Consider the following 18,734-nt stretch of genomic DNA (forward strand, 5'->3'; position numbering starts at 1 on the left):
ACAGAATAGTCTGATGCAATTTATCAGCAGGGCTAGATATAACAACTGAGTAAGCTAATACAGTCTGTTGGCTGAACAACAAAAATAGGATGGTACAATTTATCGGTGACTAGAAAAAGCCGTGTCAGTGTATACAGTGTGTTAGAAGGCTGGAAGTAACAGCAAGATAGGCTAGTTCAATTCAATCAATTCGATTTAGGTAGGAAGATGAATCGGCAGGATCAGCAATACAATTTGTCGGGGGGCTGGGTTGTAGCAGCAAAAGTAGGCTAATTCAGGTTATCAAGTCACTAGATATCACAGGAACCGCTAATATAGTTTGCCCGAAAGGCTAGTTCTAAAGGTAAAAATAGGCTACTTTTATTTAATTGGCACCAGAGTAGGCTAGTTCGCTTGGTTATAAATGTGTATGATTATGTCATAACATGGTTAAGCAGACAATGTACAGAGTTAGTAACAGAGGGGTACACTATTTACGATTCAGATTTAGGCTGGTTACAACAGCAGAGTAGGCCAATTCAGTTGTCGTGTGGTACATGGCATAGTTAACCTTGACAATGGGCGGATACACGCTCTGATATGGGTATGCTTATTGATCTAGACAGTAGCTATGCATATGAAGTTTCACTCAGTCTGGCAATACATGCACAATTTATACGAGCATTTCATCACAGTTTTATGCATAACGAAATCATTATAGGTACCATGTAGAGTAGTATGCAAAGAGGTAAATGCAGAGGAATGTCATGCTGAATCCGGTATCAGCTAAAGGGTTATACAAAAGCGTAATCAGAAGATACATAGACTACGAGCCCATATTCGGGCAGCATGTATATATGTAATATACGCGGGTCGTATACCGAGAGTTCCAGGTGGCGGAAAACACAGATGCTCCATGGAATGCACCTCATGTGATCATGGCAAGTGTAGAGGAAAGAGACACGGTAAAGTGCAGGCAGGCTCGCTATTTCAGCGAGTGAGTAAAATACGAAACGGAGAGTGTCAATAGTCATGAGCATGTGGGTATGGTCGGATGGCTGTGGAAGGCAGGATGTCTTACCTCAGTGTGGGGAGCTAGCGTGGGTGAGTCAAGAGCGCAACCAGTGCGCGATCAGGTGCAGAACAGGGCCTTTTCGTTGCAGGCCTTGGCCTGGAAGGGCCAGCTTCCGCCTGCCGGCGGTGCGTTGTGGGTAATAGGGTTAGCGTTGCTTAACAACATGTATACAGCCTATGTATACATATCTGGTAGATAGATGAATATTTACTTTCTTATCTCTCTAGCATATATTGTGTGGACATTGATTTATACTTACTTGCGCCCATAAGAAGTAGACCCATTGGACGCAGCTTTAAGGGTTACCCCTACAGAACCTAAGGGTGAGTGTTAACCTCAATATTGGGACCATTTTATTTATAATGACCGGCCAGTATACAAACTCTGAGAAGAGCGCTATTAAAAAGTAAATAAACCCACCCCCTTTTTCCATTGTTCCTAATAGCATTGAAGGAGATTCTTTCCTTCTATAGACCGGACTCGAGGGACTGAGAGGGTGATTGTGGCATCAGAACCAGGTGGGTCCAAATTACCCACTGTAAATTTGGAGATTTCACAACGAATGGTGTGTTTATAGGTGAGCACAATTGTTAAATTGTGGTAATTTTATAGCATAATTTTTGTGCTCCTTGCAGATTGCTTGGACAAAATAGGACTACTAAGAAGTTTACTCTACAATTACATCCAGTATGTTTTGCCCTCACAGACTTCCTCAGGTATTTATAACTGAATGATAGGTCTTAGTTCATATTTATGAACTATAGCAGACCACTAACAAGTAAGCTTATACTGTTCTGTTTGTTTTTATTTGACAGATCAAGACGTATTAAGAAAAATCTATTAATTCACAGTGATACCATAATAACTATTATTAAGTGTGACATGAAGTGGAAATCTCCTGATGAATCTTCGCTACTAAACAGAAGAGTAACAGAAACATGTTGAGACCTAAACCCTCTGTATCACTACACAGTTGTTAGATTAGTTAAGAGGACACAACATTATTTGCCAGTAGAGTTTGCAAATTAACAGACCCCACTTTATAAATTGTTTCTAAATAGCAGACAACCATTTGTGTCTTACGTATAGTCACCATCACCATTGTTATATGTTGATTTGCACAATGTTGGTATTATTGTAATGTATCTTTTATACATGTTTGTTTAAAGTTTAATACATTCATTTTATAAGTGCTAATTGATATGTCTTTAAGCATTGATCTCTCTTGAACTGTCAAAACATTTTCTCTAGTACTTCATACCATTTGAAATTGCCGTCCCTTTTTTAATACCATCAACTGTGCCACCATCGCACGAGCTATCATAGGGGACAAGCTGAACTACTGTGCCAGTCTTTTGCTGGGCATTGCCAAGGGCGAGCTTTCCCGGCTCCAGTTCATCCAGAACAATGCTGTGCACGTTGTGGAAGGGCTGCACAGAACAGACATGTCACTTCAGGTAGAAGATACCTGAACTGGCTTCCAGTGAGCAGCAGCATATTGTTTCATCTACACTGTATGACGCATCAATGCCTTTATGGGCAGGGGCCTAAGTACCTGTCTAACTGCATCTTATAGCTACCAGCTTGCAGAATGCTGCCATCCAATAATGCCTCCATTTTAGCAATTAAACGGACCAAACTCTGCTGCGTGGCACAGGGGTCTTACCCACATGACGCTCCCAAATGCCAGAATGCTCTGCCGCCAAGCTTGAGAGCATGTACATTTTAACTGTCTTCACACGTGGGCTGGACAACATCCAGTTTTGTTAAGACCCTTGCTTACTCACTTCCAGATTAGCTAACCTACCTGAATTTTTGTTGTTGATTGTTGTGTCTTGTCTTGTTTAGCGCCTCCATGTCTCAGGGCCCTTATTTCGCGCTATATAAATTAAGTTAAATATAAAATAAACTGAGTCGAGAAATTCCTCGACTGTGGTATATTGGTAGATTGGGAATTTGGTATACCTCTAGTGGTGAAAGCATTTGCAGTGGTAGCCGGCAGACTACAATGCAATTAAAGTACATCAAACTACGTCTATCTGAAGCATGTGCTCGTAATTGTGTATAGGTCACTGAGTGATGTCATGTAGGGTTTCTAGTTAGTGTATACAGATCCATTGGTATAATTTTGTATAGGTCACTGAGTGATGTCATGTAGGGTTTCTAGTTGGTGTATACAGATCCATTGGTATAATTTTGTATAGGTCACTGAGTGATGTCATGTAGGGTTTCTAGTTGGTGTATACAGATCCATTGGTATAATTTTGTATAGGTCACTGAGTGATGTCGTGTAGGGTTTCTAGTTGGTGTATACAGATGCATGGGTATAATTGTGCATAGGCCACAGGAGCAGAAAGTGATTTGCTTTTGATAACTACATGGATAACTGGGAGCAGATGTGTTGAGTAGCCTAATGTACAGTGTCTGATTCTGGGATCTGCTAGAAGCATGAGGAGGTGTTGCGTCTTTACCAAAGAGTTGGTAGGGCGTTGCCTGACCAGAGAAGTCAGAAAGCAAACATGTTCCTGCTTCTTGCTGACACCAATCTTCTTGGTTCTGGAGGTAGAAAGTACCGCAAGGACAACGAGCAGCGGTTGAAAAGGTGGACCCACATCCCGAGCGATGAGATACTCCCGCTGGAGACTAACGAGACCAGCCACATCAACTTGAAGGTGCGTGCTAGTGGACCTACACCATGCTTTATCAGCCGTAGATTAGCCTATTCTCATTGTCAAGAAAGTTTTTGTATTCCAATAAAGACTCTTTTATATAAATATTTGATAAGGTGCAACTATAAAGCAGCAAACCATTTTTCTGAATGTCCATTAACCAAACATTCCTAGAACAATACATCTTTTCTGATCTACCAACAATGCCGTTTAACCACTTTTGGGGCCCTGGGCAGGGACATCTTTGTGCCCCCCCCATCACCAAACCAAAGGAATTAAGTGATCAAGAATATCTGGTCGCCCCCATCGCGATCACATCCCAAAGGTTGATATGCTGCCTTGCAGCATTCAAAATAAGCATGTTTACTCCATTTAAGTCCCCTTGCCCTCTTCATTCTCTCTCTAATCAGAATAAGAAAACAAGTAGCATTTGAAGGCCAACATTAGCAATCTACGCAGAGGTTACTTCTGTTCTAGTTTAGATACAGGAAACTTTTTATAAATAGCATCCAGGAAGGTATGCAGCCTGTAGTATTAATGCAGGAACGTATGTAAAAGGTACATGTAACCCAGAGCTCGATATAAATGGCAAATAACATAACATAACATAGAACTCAAATTAGCTGCCTCACAGAATTCAAAATTGCTCAAGCATGGATAGAGGAGACCAATTGGAAGGAAGGAGAAATCTACGCATACCATGGCATGTATAGTGGATGGTGATTAGAAGCTACGAGGACGGTCTCTGTATCCAGACAGACTGAGATAAGTGGGATATGGTTTTCAAATAGTGTTGCCATTAGAGATCAAAAGAGCAAGTGCTGTGGTGTGCAATATATCAATGATCACTATTACAATGGAAGGAACACTATAGCCTGTGAACCTATGAGTGAGGCTTTTATGAAGATCCTACCCTGCGAAGGAAATCATTCTGAAGGGCTGACAATTTTGCTAGGTTTAGGGACTGGCAATTTTGAGAGGTTAGGCAATACAAAATTAAATGAGATGCCCAGGATCACACATTGGTCAAGGAATGGATGTGTGCCAACTCTGCAATTTCTTAATTTGAACACTTTCTTTTCCAGTTCTTATTATGAACTAGAACAATTTAATTTTGTAAAACTGAGTTTGAAAGTACACAAGTCACATTACCAAACATGACCATTTATAAAAACACAATGCTATAGAAGGGTGTTACACAAAATGGGAATGATTCAAGCTTCATTCTCTCCATCATAAAGGGAAGTATATAAGTACCAGCATACCAGTCGATGTGAATTAACACATTTAATCTGGGTTTTTCTTTTGTATTTTAAAGCTTTAAATACTTCCAAAACAATGTCTTGTGACATTGTCATTTATAAACGTGCATAAAAACTTTGACTTCGACAAAAAAGCAAACCGTTTTTTCTGTCAAACGAGCAGACCTTAAAATATGCTTGCCCGAGGCCTGCAACATCTGCTGCTCTCTTCTGCCTACCACCCCTTCCAGTCAAATGGCCTACATAAGAAGAAAGATCAAGTAATGGGCTAAACAATGCCACTGCATGCAAAAAGGCAAGCCTCTCATAAGACAGTGCAGTAATGTAAAAGATATTAGATGATTTGACCAGGATCACTGTATCGTCTGCTGACAAAGCCAGGACCCAAGCATGAACACTTTTGTTCCACAGGCGTGAATTTGTATACTTATTCACTTCTTGGACTAACAGTTTATGCTCATCGTTGGAGGTGATTGCCTAGGTTTTACAACACCCCATCTGAACAAACCAATTTCTAGACCCTATACAGATGATATGTTAGTTTTTATAGCAACCCCTATCTGGTGCAGGTACATTGCTGATAATAGCACCCATTGTGCTATAAAACCAAGTACATATGCAGATAGGTTTATAAACTTCAAACATAGGAAAGGCTCAGCCAGCTTTGCTGGAATCTGCCATTCTAATCTTGCATATGAACACATATCTCTGCAATGAGTGCTTGACACAGTGAGATAACTTCTAAACGATTATGGCATTCAATTTATCAATATGCATTTCAACTTTAGCTATTGCACATGATAAATATAATTCCCACAGGAAGGAAAGAATGCCACAGAGTTGTGCCGTTAGGAACACACAAACTATGTATACCACAGTGAACACAGAAGGCATACATGATGAATTGATCAAGGCAGACACACTTGTCAAAACAGACAGGCAATGGGCTTAGAAGCTCAGCAGCATGCCATATAATATCCTGACATGTGCTATTTAAGTCTGGTGAACAATTGAATCTTACTTCTTTAGATCAGGCCCCCTCCAAGGGCAAGTGCCCCGTTTGCCCTCCCATAAAAACGTCTCTGTCTACCAATCACTTTAGAGTAATGCGTTTGAGCTCTTAGCCCCTCTTCCTCATCCCAGTCCACATCAGTGAAGGAAGTTAGTCTCCATTAACGACTGGGACGAGGAACAGACTGGGATGAGGAAGGGTAGGATTAGCAAAGAGGAATTGCTGTCACTAAAAAGGTCTGAGACGAGTACGAGTAGGACCAAGAGTAATGGAGGTTACTCGTAAGAAATCAGGACGTTGTGCAATTCTTCATCCTCCACTAAGGAGCTCAGTGCTTTCTGCTAGTGGATTTACCGTTCTAAAGGAGAGCACTGCTTAACGGGGCCTACCGGGCTGACCGTCACCTGCATGGTAGAGTGGGTTCCATGGCAAAAGCAGCCCGCCACTTGCACTGTAAAAAGCGAGATGGAAGGAAGCACAGGTTCCAAAAGACGGCGTGTGTGTGTGTTTCAAAGCCCCTCACTGGCCATGACGTAAACATAACTGAGATACCGTGGGGCAGGGTTGTATTTCCCATTTATAAAATGTCCACTGCCAAAGGCACGCCCTCTTCAACTACAGTAGGGCTGGGTGAAAGTGCCGAAGAAGTTCAGCTTCATTTCAGGGACAAGGCTTTTTTCATACATTTTCGAAGTCATCAACAATTTCATGGGCCCTCATTACGACCCTGGCGGAGTGGGTCTACGCCAGCGGTATTCGCGGCGGACCCGTCCGCCCTACTACGAGATCCCGTAGCGCCATGGTGAGTTTTCCGCCCGGTTTTTCCGGGCGGAAAAATCCATGGCGCTACGGGACCTCGTCGTTAATTACGCCACCGTAATTTACGGTGGCGTAATTAACTCCTTCCCCACTCCCATTATACCCTATGGGGCAAAAATGGGAATGGGGAAGGGTAAAATGGGGATTGGGGATTTACCGCCCCGCCAAGGTCGGAATGGGGCGGTAAATCCGCCAACCCCCATGGCGGTATCGGCAGCTTTCCGCCGTGCTCCATGGTGCATTTTGCACCACGATCTCCGCCAGGGTCGTAATGAGGGCCATGGTGTTTAGTAAACATGTCCCAATGCCGCAATCCTTTACTGCACCACACCAATGACCCCTAATAAAGGTGAAATGCACATGTGCTTGGCTGCATCATTGAGAGCTGCCTGCCTTGGGTTGATAAAGCAGTGTATACAGTAGCGCTGCCCTATTGCAAAAAGACACCTTTGTCACATGGAACAAGTACGCATGTCCACAATTCAGTGCTCGAGGGTTCAACATTAACAAAAAATACCACAAAATAATCTATAAAAGATGTTTTAAAAACAAGAGAAAAGCACCCATTAAGTTCCTAATCAACTTTTAATGTGTTCTCATGCGTAAAGAATGTGGTGAAATAAGGCCAACGCAATTAAAACACTTGTTCACGGAGTGTCAAAATACTTGTCTGCAGTGGTAGAAGTGTACTGAAAAAAGTAGTGGAACTGTGGTCTCTGCAGGAGAGAGGGTAGGCGGAAGCATAGTGCAACATGTGTGTGGCAAGATGTTGCGTCCGGGGCATTGCAATAGTCTATGTGACTAGTAACTAAGGCTCCACTGCTCTTGCACGGGGACATCAATGGACAAATCCTCTGTAGAGAATGGTGAATATGGCCGTAAAAGGTAGAGGAATGGTAAACAGAAGAAAGTAAAAGTAGTGGAACACCGCTCCCGACCGTTCCTGCTCACTTCGATCACTGCTTTCTGAAGGAAGTAGACCAGTACCTGCCGATGGCTGCTTTATCCAGAGAATTCCGAATCTTCAAAGCATTCACTTTAGTCATTAGCGATGGAGAGGGTGTTTTTGTAATCCTTTTGAAGCTGTTTTGAAGATGTTTTTTTTGAGGATCTCTCTTCTTTTCGCGATAGAGCAGTTTTCCAGGTGAAAAGACATAAGGCCTCATTGGGAATTTGGCAGTATTCTGGCAGTAAATCCTCTGCAATACCGCCAAGCAGGATTACCATTTATACCACTTGGTCCTGTGGGTTTACCACGAGATTACAAGTGGTGGTAAGGCACTGTTAGTCCCCATTTAGGATTTCTGGTGGAATTACCACTGGTGGAATTACTGAGTGGTAATTCCACCTATTTTTGGAGTAAACTGGAGGATCGGCAGATTTGCCTCCAGCTTATTGTTGGAGGCAAATCCTCAATTTTTCATTCAGAAATTGTTGGAATTAACTCTCTGTAATTCCGCTGGTGGTAAATCTGCCAAACATGGAACACTTTTTTCCCACCCTGCCAACCTTGTAATGAGGACCAGATATAGTTCTTGGTCAGACCTCCCTCATCCACCCCATTTGGCTTTTCAGCACTGACTAACACCTGATATTCTTTTAGATTGATGAGGAAAAGAGAAGAGACACTGTTCAGCGACTCTCCAAAGGCAAATATGATAAAAAGGTAAAGTGGCTGCACTTCTCCTGCTCTACCCCAGTAAAGTGTTGCCTAGATCTCTCATGCTCATGACCTCTAGCTCGCTTCTACCTCATGGCTTGAGGGGACCCTCTCTCTTTCTCTCCGTGTTTCAATGTCTGCCCTCGTTTATACTATTGGTGGCTCTCTTTTCTCTCAGATATTTATTGTTCTAAAGTTTTATTCAACTTAACACAAGTTGTTTTTCACAGATACCTATACAAATGCGTTTTAGTTCCCATGTACCTCTGTAAATATGGCTTCCACTCTGAGGTCTCTTCAGTACTCTCTGTCTCCCCCTCTCGGCTCCAGTTACCCTATCTCTCTGTCTCCCTCGCTCTCACTCTCTTCCCCTTCTCTTTCTGTCATTCTCTCTCTCTCTCACTCACCCTCTGTTTCTCGCTCTCTTGCATCTCCATCTAGGTCTATTTCGTGCTTCTCTGAGGCATCTGTTTCTTTTTTTCTCTCAGGCCTCTCACCAGCTATGTCTGTCTCTCTCCTCTCTCTCTCTCTCTCTCTCTCTCTCTCTCTCACTCACTCTCCCTCTGTTTCTCGCTCTCTTGCATCTCCATCTAGGTCTATTTCGTGCGTCTCTGAGGCATCTGTTTCTTTTTTTCTCTCAGGCCTCTCACCAGCTATGTCTGTCTCTCTCCTCTCTCTCTCTCTCTCTCTCTCTCTCTCTCTCTCTCTCTCTCTCTCTCTCTCTCACTCACTCTCCCTCTGTTTCTCGCTCTCTTGCATCTCCATCTAGATCTATTTCGTGCTTCTCTGAGGCATCTGTTTCTTTTTTTCTCTCAGGCCTCTCACCAGCTATGTCTGTCTCTCGCCTCTCTCTCTCTCTCTCTCTCTCTCTCTCTCTCTCTCTCTCTCTCTCTCTCTCTCTCACTCTCCCTCTGTTTCTCGCTCTCTTGCATCTCCATCTAGGTCTATTTCGTGCTTCTCTGAGGCATCTGTTTCTTTTTTTCTCTCAGGCCTCTCACCAGCTATGTCTGTCTCTCTCCTCTCTCTCTCTCTCTCTCTCTCTCTCTCACACACACACACCCTTTCTCTCTAGCTTCATTTCTCTTTCTGTCCATGTCTACCTCCATCTTTCCGACTTTAAATGAAATCATTGCAGTAAATCTGTATTCACATCGCCCCGGAGCTGTATGTATTGTCAACGCTTGCAGATGAACTATTGTTCTATGCAATTCATTATTCATGGGTCCTCTGGTTTCTGACGGTCTTGCAGCGCTCAAGATCTTTTGCTGTTTTTTTGCAATGTCTGTGTGTTTCTTTCTAGGAGCAGCGGAGTCTCTAGGAATCAAAATTAGGGGATAGGCATAGAGGGGGCCACAGACAAAAGTAGGGGGGCCATTTCTGAAAGGACAATGCGTATACTTTTCCCAAATTGACGGGGAGGTAAAAATCGTGCATTTATACAGCAAGCACTTATGTTGGAAAGACATCACAAATGCAAATACTTCTGATGCCAGGGCATCAAGCGTAAGCAGAATGCCATGAAGTGACACTAGTGCTGATATTGCGCCAGGAGAACATGAAGTGCCAGAACAGAAAAAGACAGAATTAATTCAAAGGTGTTAGCACCGAATGAAACCTTACTTCAAAGTAGTGTTTGTCAAATGCTGCAGGGTGATGTCAATGTACAGTGACCTGTTTTGCTCAATTATGGGGAGATGCTCATAAAAGTGGCAACCTGCCTGAGGTATACTTAGCAAGCTCCCTGAGGTATACCGCGCAACCTGCCTCCCTCCCACCAGCCCAGGCCCCATACCTGGCATCCTGCCTCCCTACCAGCAGAGCCCAGGCCCCATACCTGGCATCCTGCCTCCCCACCAGCAGAGCCCAGGCCCCATACCTGGCATCCTGCCTCCTCACCAGCAGAGCCCAGGCCCCATACCTGGCATCCTGCCTCCCCACCAGCAGAGCCCAGGCCCCATACCTGGCATCCTGCCTCCCCACCAGCAGAGCCCAGGCCCCATACCTGGCATCCTGCCTCCCCACCAGCAGAGCCCAGGCCCCATACCTGGCATCCTGCCTCCCCACCAGCAGAGCCCAGGCCCCATACCTGGCATCCTGCCTCCCCACCAGCAGAGCCCAGGCCCCATACCTGGCATCCTGCCTCCCCACCAGCAGAGCCCAGGCCCCATACCTGGCATCCTGCCTCCCTACCAGCAGAGCCCAGGCCCCATACCTGGCATCCTGCCTCCCCACCTGGCATCCTGCCTCCCTACCAGCAGAGCCCAGGCCCCATACCTGGCATCCTGCCTCCCCACCAGCAGAGCCCAGGCCCCATACCTGGCATCCTGCCTCCCCACCAGCAGAGCCCAGGCCCCATACCTGGCATCCTGCCTCCCCACCAGCAGAGCCCAGGCCCCATACCTGGCATCCTACCTCCCCACCAGCAGAGCCCAGGCCCCATACCTGGCATCCTGCCTCCTCACCAGCAGAGCCCAGGCCCCATACCTGGCATCCTGCCTCCCCACCAGCAGAGCCCAGGCCCCATACCTGGCATCCTGCCTCCCCACCAGCAGAGCCCAGGCCCCATACCTGGCATCCTGCCTCCCCACCAGCAGAGCCCAGGCCCCATACCTGGCATCCTGCCTCCCCACCAGCAAATGCCAGGGCCTTACCTGGTTTCTGCCTCCCAACCCCAGTAGGATCGTTTTTGTTTCTGTCCTCCCTTTCCCCCACACTCTTGTGTTGTTGCTCCTCGAAACACATTATGTATAGGCTAATTACACATACCCAATAAATAAAATAAAAAATAAATCCCCAAAACAGAAACCCCCATACCATCTTGCACCCTCCCATCTGCATCCCTCAAGCAAGCCCCTTACCTTACTGGGACCACTCCTCGCGGTGGTGTGGATGTCTGGAACCAGGGGCAAGGACTCTGGAATGGAGGAGATGTTGATGCTGGTCTGTGCGCGGTGGCGGCAGCAGCCGTGAGTGGTCGTGGTGTGGACTTGTGGTACATTGCACCTAACGGAGCACAGTGGTCGTAGTATAACAACAAGTAGTGGAACGATGTTCCGTCTGCTCGCCAGATTTTCTGCACTGCCCTACTCACTGTCACCCCCGCCCCAATTCAAACTCCATACCTGGATCCTTCCTTTCCTCCTCTCCACTGTACTATCAAAACTGAAGAAACACAATGAATGACCGCAATTAGTGTGTTATTGCCCCACACAGGATGCAGCTTCATGCAGCCCCCTTCAATGAACCTACCATTCGCACCTCTGAAGTGACATGGCCATCTCTATAGCCACACACACCCCGCCCATTACCGGCACACACTGCTGTGCCTACAGCCATTCACATACATTTTGCAGAACCTGGGAGCGAGATTCTGCAACCGAAAGTGGGAGAATTGGATTCTCCCATTTGGATTGTATTGGGGTATGAATTATTTAGTCGTGAAAAAAGGAAAAACAGCAAAAAGCAACCAAAAACAAGATTCAAAACATCAGGAGTCTCCCGTCTAATTTGGGAGGGTTGGCTTGTCTGCATTCATTCACAGATCCCTGCCGAGCTGGCCTCCCCACGCCAGTCTAACATCTCAATGTGCTGTCTCGCTGGTACTGGATACGTATTGTTTTATTTCAATACACAGCTTGGCAATTGACAGAATTTACTGGGGGAACTCATCCACACCCCCTTCATGCGCAGCGGCGGAGGTAGTAGGTGAGGGCGGCCATTTCCAGTGGTGTCGGCGGGACTGAAGGGTGTAGCTGCTGTGCTGAATAATGTGGGTGCCCTGAATGTAGGATGATGGCTGCTTGGCATAAAAACAAAGTGTATTTTGGGAACATCAGAATGGCCATCACTTTATCAAATATGTTTGTAATAGTGATCCAAACGAGCATTCCTTCTGAACATGCAATGGATACTTGGCATGTGCCCATTTCATCTGCCAGAACAGTCATCATGACAGTAACATGTGCGCAAAGCATGAGGCGTATGTAAATACGCTGAGGCTGTTTGTCAATGTTGCATATCGTGCTGTCATTCAGAGTCGAGTTTCCCTGCAGACTTCAAATACACAGCGGACTTCCAACTTACAGCATTAAGGACTGGAGATTTGTGGAACCAAAAAACGTCCTTAACTTTTTGGGCTTTATGTATACACGGAACGGCGTTCCCCCAAGACGATTTTTGCAGGAGCACAGCTTCGTCTTGTTCCAGCCCAATTCCACGCCTGTTTAAAACCCATTCCTAACTTGGGTTTAATATACCAACCACTGCTGGTCAATAGGCCGGCTCTTGCTGGACCGAGATATGGCATCAGGTGCCTTCCCGGAGCTGGGACACGGCCTGCCTTAGCCCTGACAAGGCTTTACCGTGCGACAAGCTTCACCGAGGGAAGCTGGGGGCACTGTGATCCTATCTGCTCTGTGCCCCTTTCCCCAGCCGTTTTAACACGGGCGATTGCAGGTTCTATTTGTCTAGACTCTAGTCTGTTTCCTTTCTTGTAGTTCAACCACAAAGGTACACCCACTGGAATCAATGGGCCATGGCTATCACTGGCTGGGCTGCCATCACTGTTAAAAGCCGGTTTTCTACATGCTGGACACACTATTGTTTTCCAAACGTGGATCTTACAATGTCATAGAAACAATGCTGCTTAAACTTGACTAGTTTTCTTTGAAATATGTTTCTTTTTTTCTCTGACTACCACTCAAAATTCCTTTAATGTGTGTGCCCCTTCCTTTGATGTTATATGTTCGTCAAAGTGCTATATCCTCTGTGTGCTATATCCTCTGTGTGCTATATCCTCTGTTGTGCTGACAGCAGTTATTAGGAAATTAACCTGTAGCTTCATGGGTGCCAACTTTTGATTTTTCACTACAGGGGCAGAAATACCCCCAGCTCCGCCCTGAATATAAGCAAGCGACCAGCCCAACCCATCACCTGGCCAAACACATTTTATAGCACTTGTTTTTCTAAGGACTTTAAAAAGTCATACGATTAACAACCAGTGTTTAATATATAACGTCTCGCCAGCAGTCTCTCAACCTACTGAGCTATCCTGGTAGCCTTTTACTGTAGAGCGTATCTATGAATCCCTTAATGCACTAAAAATCACTGCATTACCAACAGTATTTTAGGTGCACCGCTGCCATGGGAAGTGATTTACAGTGGAATTGATTTACATTGTGGAGGTTGGAAAGAAGCAGCATGAAAGAAATTGCACTATTTTTAACCTATATTTTAAACATTTCCTTTGATCGGAGTTCAACTGCCATCTCCTCCCCCTCGTAACTCTGCCCTCTCGTCCAAACTCCGCCCATACCCTTGCCCTTATGGGAGCCCCCTTTAGATTTTTTCCATTTCCACCACTGAATTCCAAAGCAGTCTATTGAATAAAAACAACACCAAACTAGCACCTGCGAGGTAGCACAGTAAGTTGTTACACTGTCTTGACTGGATTGGTGTTGTTTTATTTCAATAGACTGTTTGGGAATTGGGATATAAAACCCATTCCAAAATTCCCAGTCTTTTGAAATAAGACAACACTAATCCTGCCACGGAAACATAGCACGGTGCAATGTTGCATTGTCTTGTCATCAGCACTGCTCACGTTCGATTCCCCAGCAGGGAAAAAGTTTAAAAAAGAAGAAGAAACATACACTTCCAGTCACTCTGGTAAGTAGGGAATGCGGTTGTGTGCAATTTAGTTCCCGTTTTGCCCCAGAATGCAATGCATTGTTACTCCCTTCCTGGCAGGTCAGGCAGAACGTCCTCATGAGTCCTGACATTGTGAGGGGGTTTGATCGGCTGGTGCTGCCTGGAAGAGCTGGCAAGGGGGGCAGAGGATGCCATAGGGGAGGTCGGTGCCTCCACTGTCCCTACCCTAGCAATGCCACAAAATACGATGAAAAATGCAAATCCTCCTAAGGTAGGAGGATTTGCATTTTTCATCGTATTTTTAAGCTTTGTGAATGTCATCGATGGCCTCAAGAACACAACTTCAAGATATGAGTCAAGTGTTTTTACTTTGAATTCCAACTGGCCTATTGGCAGTCCCTCTTTGTCTAAGCTAGTGATGGGCAATCGCACCATAACCCAGACATCCCCCTGCACTGGTCTGGTGCTAGTGATCGGTAACCTCTACTATCTAGCAGGTATCTAATCATTGATGTTGGCCTAAAGGCAAAGATCTTACCTATCTAGACTTCCTCAGGAGATGGGAGAATCTAGGGGACACCAATCAGTGATCCTGGTTGGATGGTGCTCTCCAATCTCTTAGAGGCACTCGCCTGGTCTTCCAGGCCCTTCTATTCCTTTCCCTACTGTCCTCCTGTCTCTCCCTGCTTCACTAATGTCCTCCTCCCTACTCTACCCGCTGTCTGTCCTTGCTCTCCCTGATTCTTTCTCCTCTATCCCTCCGATGTTCCTCTCACTGTGGCCTGCATCCACCCTCTGATTTTACTTCTTACTACTCCCCCCTCTCCACACTAGGCCTATTGTACCTCTCCACACTACTCTCACCTCCACGCCTCTCACCCCCACCCCATTACTACACTGTGTCCTTCTGCTCCCATCTACAAAACACTACTACCCTCCCCACACTACTGCTACTCCCCCCACACTCAGGTACTCAATCATTCCCTCTTTCGGTCACCCTTCCCTCCCTCCCTACTCTCCTCCTACCACTTTCACTCACACACCTTACACGCACACTCACTACGGTACTGCTTTCACTCACTAGCAAATACCTCACCTTTTATAGAAATCACCTCCATGCTCCTCTACACTATCTTTCCTCCTTCTGGTCTCTTGGTCTGCCATCTCCTCTGACCTCAACCCACACCTTCCTGTTTCCTGTTTTCCCTTATATCCACCCTGCCTCCATTGATTCCTCCCTTCTGGTTCTTCTGGCAGATCTGCCCCGGTAATGGCCCAAAATGTTGCCCTCATAATTCCGACGGCTGAAATTCTGACTTAGACCCCCCTTACACCGCATATATATGTGGGTGGGGGTGTATATGATATAATAGTAATATAGGAGGCAGCGAGGGTCTCCCCCCGCATATCTATGTGGTGTAAAGGGGTTAAATAAAGTCTGCGTTTTCGTGGGGGTCGCAGTCATCACATAGATCCATCTTCCCCTGCCTTTTGTTTTGCTTCAGGCTGGGAAGATGCGAGTTGGTAGAGATAGTTTGAGGAGGGATATGAGGTGAGAGCCAGTGTCAGGGGTAGTTTTCTGGTAGGCTCGGGTGCAAAGGGAATAACTGCACGGGATGGATTTCTGGACCCGGATGGATGACAGCTTGGTATTGGAGATGGGAGAAAATAAGAGAGATTAGGGTTGGGGAAATAGGAAAGGAGGGAGGGGGGAAGGGTATGCAATTAATTGCATTAGAGTTATCCTCATTGAGAAAGAGGCAAAACCATCGGCAGTGAGTGATGGTGATATGGAGCAGAATTTAGGGGGAGAGCAAGCATGGCCTGAAGGGTCATGGACATCTTCCAAGGATGAGTGGAGAGAGGATATGAGATTGATGAGTTTGCAAGGTCACCCTTGCACCAGCAGCATAGGAGGAGATGACTACACATTTTGGGTGGCATGGGAGGTACATAGTTGATGGCAGGCGTGGGAGGGGTTTAAGGAGTGGACTGGAAAATAGTAGTCAAAGGGGGGAAGGCAGTGCAGTCGAGAAAGACTAGGGCCCTCATTACGACCCTGGCGGAAATCGGAAAACGATGGCGGAGATGCAATACCGCCATCGAATAGTGCTCGGTGCGACTATGACCCGCCACCGCAAAGTACGAAGCCATTAGCGACACCGCAGTGAACGGCAACGCTAACTGCACCAAGTACGCGCGCGCGCGCCATGCCAAACCGTAAATACCACCATGGCGCAAGGGTACGCGAATCCGACCCTAGCGGACATGTACCTAACGCCATCAAGCATGGCGGAAAGCACCATTCCGCCATGGTGAGAAGTACGGCATCGCGAATCAACCGTAAACGGCCCCACTGAGTGCCTGTACACCGCTCCCTGCCCACAAAGTACAACTCCCCGTAGGTGCAATGAAGTCACAATGCAACCATTGAAATGTACAAGTCACCCATGCATGCCAACGAACAAAAGACTCACAAGAGGGGCCAATGGGAGCTGCAGGGCACAGATGGCACGAATACAGAAGCCATTCCAATGGACATGACCACAGTCCCCCCCCCCGAAACGCACGCAAACACAGGCACCTGTGACCAGCAATATTCCGAAAATCACAACATTCCACCAGTCCACCTGGCTGACCGGCGTCTGTTACACAAAACCCAATCCCCCGCCCCTGAGCATGACAACATTCAAACAGTCATATTGGCAGCCCCCATCCCTGACCTCACTGGGCTCCGTAGGCAAACGCGCCCAGCACAGTACCACGCGACTATACTCCGAAACCGGAACCCAATGCAGATCTCCTCACAATACATCGCACCCCAAATAGGAATATGCCACATCACTCGCAAAGAAGAACGCTACACGGCCCATATCAGAATAGAAATTTAATGCACAACTAAATCACCAAGCTCATACAGCCATTAGTCCATGAACTCCAAAACACATATCACCATTGTGGGCTGCATCCGCAAGGAATGACCAGATACTACTTGTGTGACGCCCTGTTCCATCATGGTACACAGAGCCACATTCACGTACGAAAAGGCAACATGGAAGCGCACAGAACCGCAGGCCCGTCCCAATGGGGAGGCACTAGTCCAACTGAAAGGCCGAAATGTTGCTCCGAGCCACTAGTACTGCGTAAGGGCATGTGGCCCATTGGCGATCGTCCCATAAGATCGTAATGCTGCTCCACTGATTAACACGAAGCAGCAGGTGTCGTGAGTAAACGCCATCTGCAGGAGTGGCATACAGATGGCAGTGGCAAAAGGGGAGGAGATACCTGTCAACCAAAAGAAAAGAAAAAGAACAGAATGGCCATCAGAACTACATTCGAACAACTCACTCCAATGATCACACTAAATCCACAGCCATATGCATGCTAGCCCACTCCAAAGGATCATCACCACCCCAAAACCACTTGCGACTCATAACCATCTATATCGAGGTGTAAACACCATCACAAACGAGTGTACCTGTGCATGCGACTGTCAAAACAGATTCCATCAGATGGGAATGTTAACTTGCATGGACACAAGTGTCTGAAGGCGCGTCGAGACAGGGAGGGCTCAACAAGGCCAGATAGACGATGGTCCCACTATGGCAGCCCTGCATCACATAGCGCAGGGGAGGCGGATAGATTCCAAGAAGCACTGTACATGGCAAACCCTGTATCAAATCACCTGCCCATGCATCCATTCATCATTCCCTCATCCTGTTATAAAAACGCCTGAAAATTTACTCACAAAACATTTGAATTTTCCATTGAGTCTGTGCGTTATGCAGCCTGCAAAATCCACAGTGCCCCAGCCCGTAATTCCAGTGTTGTGAAGTTACATGTATTTGGGAACGTCCGGCCTCATCGGCCACGTCACTATTGCGCATCCCAAACTATTCATATCAATCATTGCTTCCTCGCCATGGCCTCTGTCTCAAGGACATCGAACAATAGAACGTTATATTTGCAGTCAGACCTGTGGGCATCTCCTCTCCGCTAGCCGAAAACTGAAAGCGCCGGCCTTCGAATTCCTCATTTGCAACATCACGTCGAAAAGGCATCTGTGGCCGTTTGAACTCACAAATTAATCCATCTAGTGCGGCTGTGTGTGAAAATGGCAACTGCCATCACCCACTAATGGGACGCCCCGCCCGTCGTTGCAACTCGGTACAGTGATGCATGAGGGCCCACCGTTACTCGAGTACTACGTTCCACTGACCCATCACAAGTCTGTTCGCGACTGCAAAGATTGTATGTGAAACAATGGGACCATAGCCGAATGTACATATCAACAAATGTTACACGGCCATCGGGTACAAATACATGATTGCAATAGCAAGATGCCATTCCTCGAATAGCAGCGTTGTGTGCGGGACGTGCTCGGCCAAAGGGGAGAGCAGCTTGCACAGGTGGAATGAATCACCACAGGTGGAGGCCATACAGCCTGAAAACACATAAAGTGCACACCCAGTCTCCTCCCACAACCACACCCACTCCGAAATGCTACCGGCAGGACTCGCGATGTTGGCCCTGGGGGACCTGATAGCACTGCAAGTACTCCAACTCCAAGAAGAAGACGAACACCAACTACAACCGGCCGCACGGAGGA

The 18,734-nt window shown here is 46.5% G+C and overlaps 1 protein-coding gene across 1 annotated transcript in view; it reads left to right on the top strand.

Annotated features, from left to right (window-relative positions):
- The window catches only part of GUCY2C (guanylate cyclase 2C), a 484,448-nt gene that overhangs the window by 254,504 nt on the left and 211,210 nt on the right, over nt 1-18,734 (top strand). The window contains exons 6-7 of the mRNA XM_069650287.1: nt 3,621-3,726; nt 8,420-8,482. Coding sequence (XP_069506388.1) covers nt 3,621-3,726; nt 8,420-8,482 — 169 coding nt within the window. The remainder of the gene's footprint in view (nt 1-3,620; nt 3,727-8,419; nt 8,483-18,734) is intronic.

Source organism: Ambystoma mexicanum, chromosome 3p, assembly GCF_040938575.1.
Source record: "Ambystoma mexicanum isolate Mex_15411 chromosome 3p, UKY_AmexF1_1, whole genome shotgun sequence".
NCBI lineage: Eukaryota > Metazoa > Chordata > Amphibia > Caudata > Ambystomatidae > Ambystoma > Ambystoma mexicanum.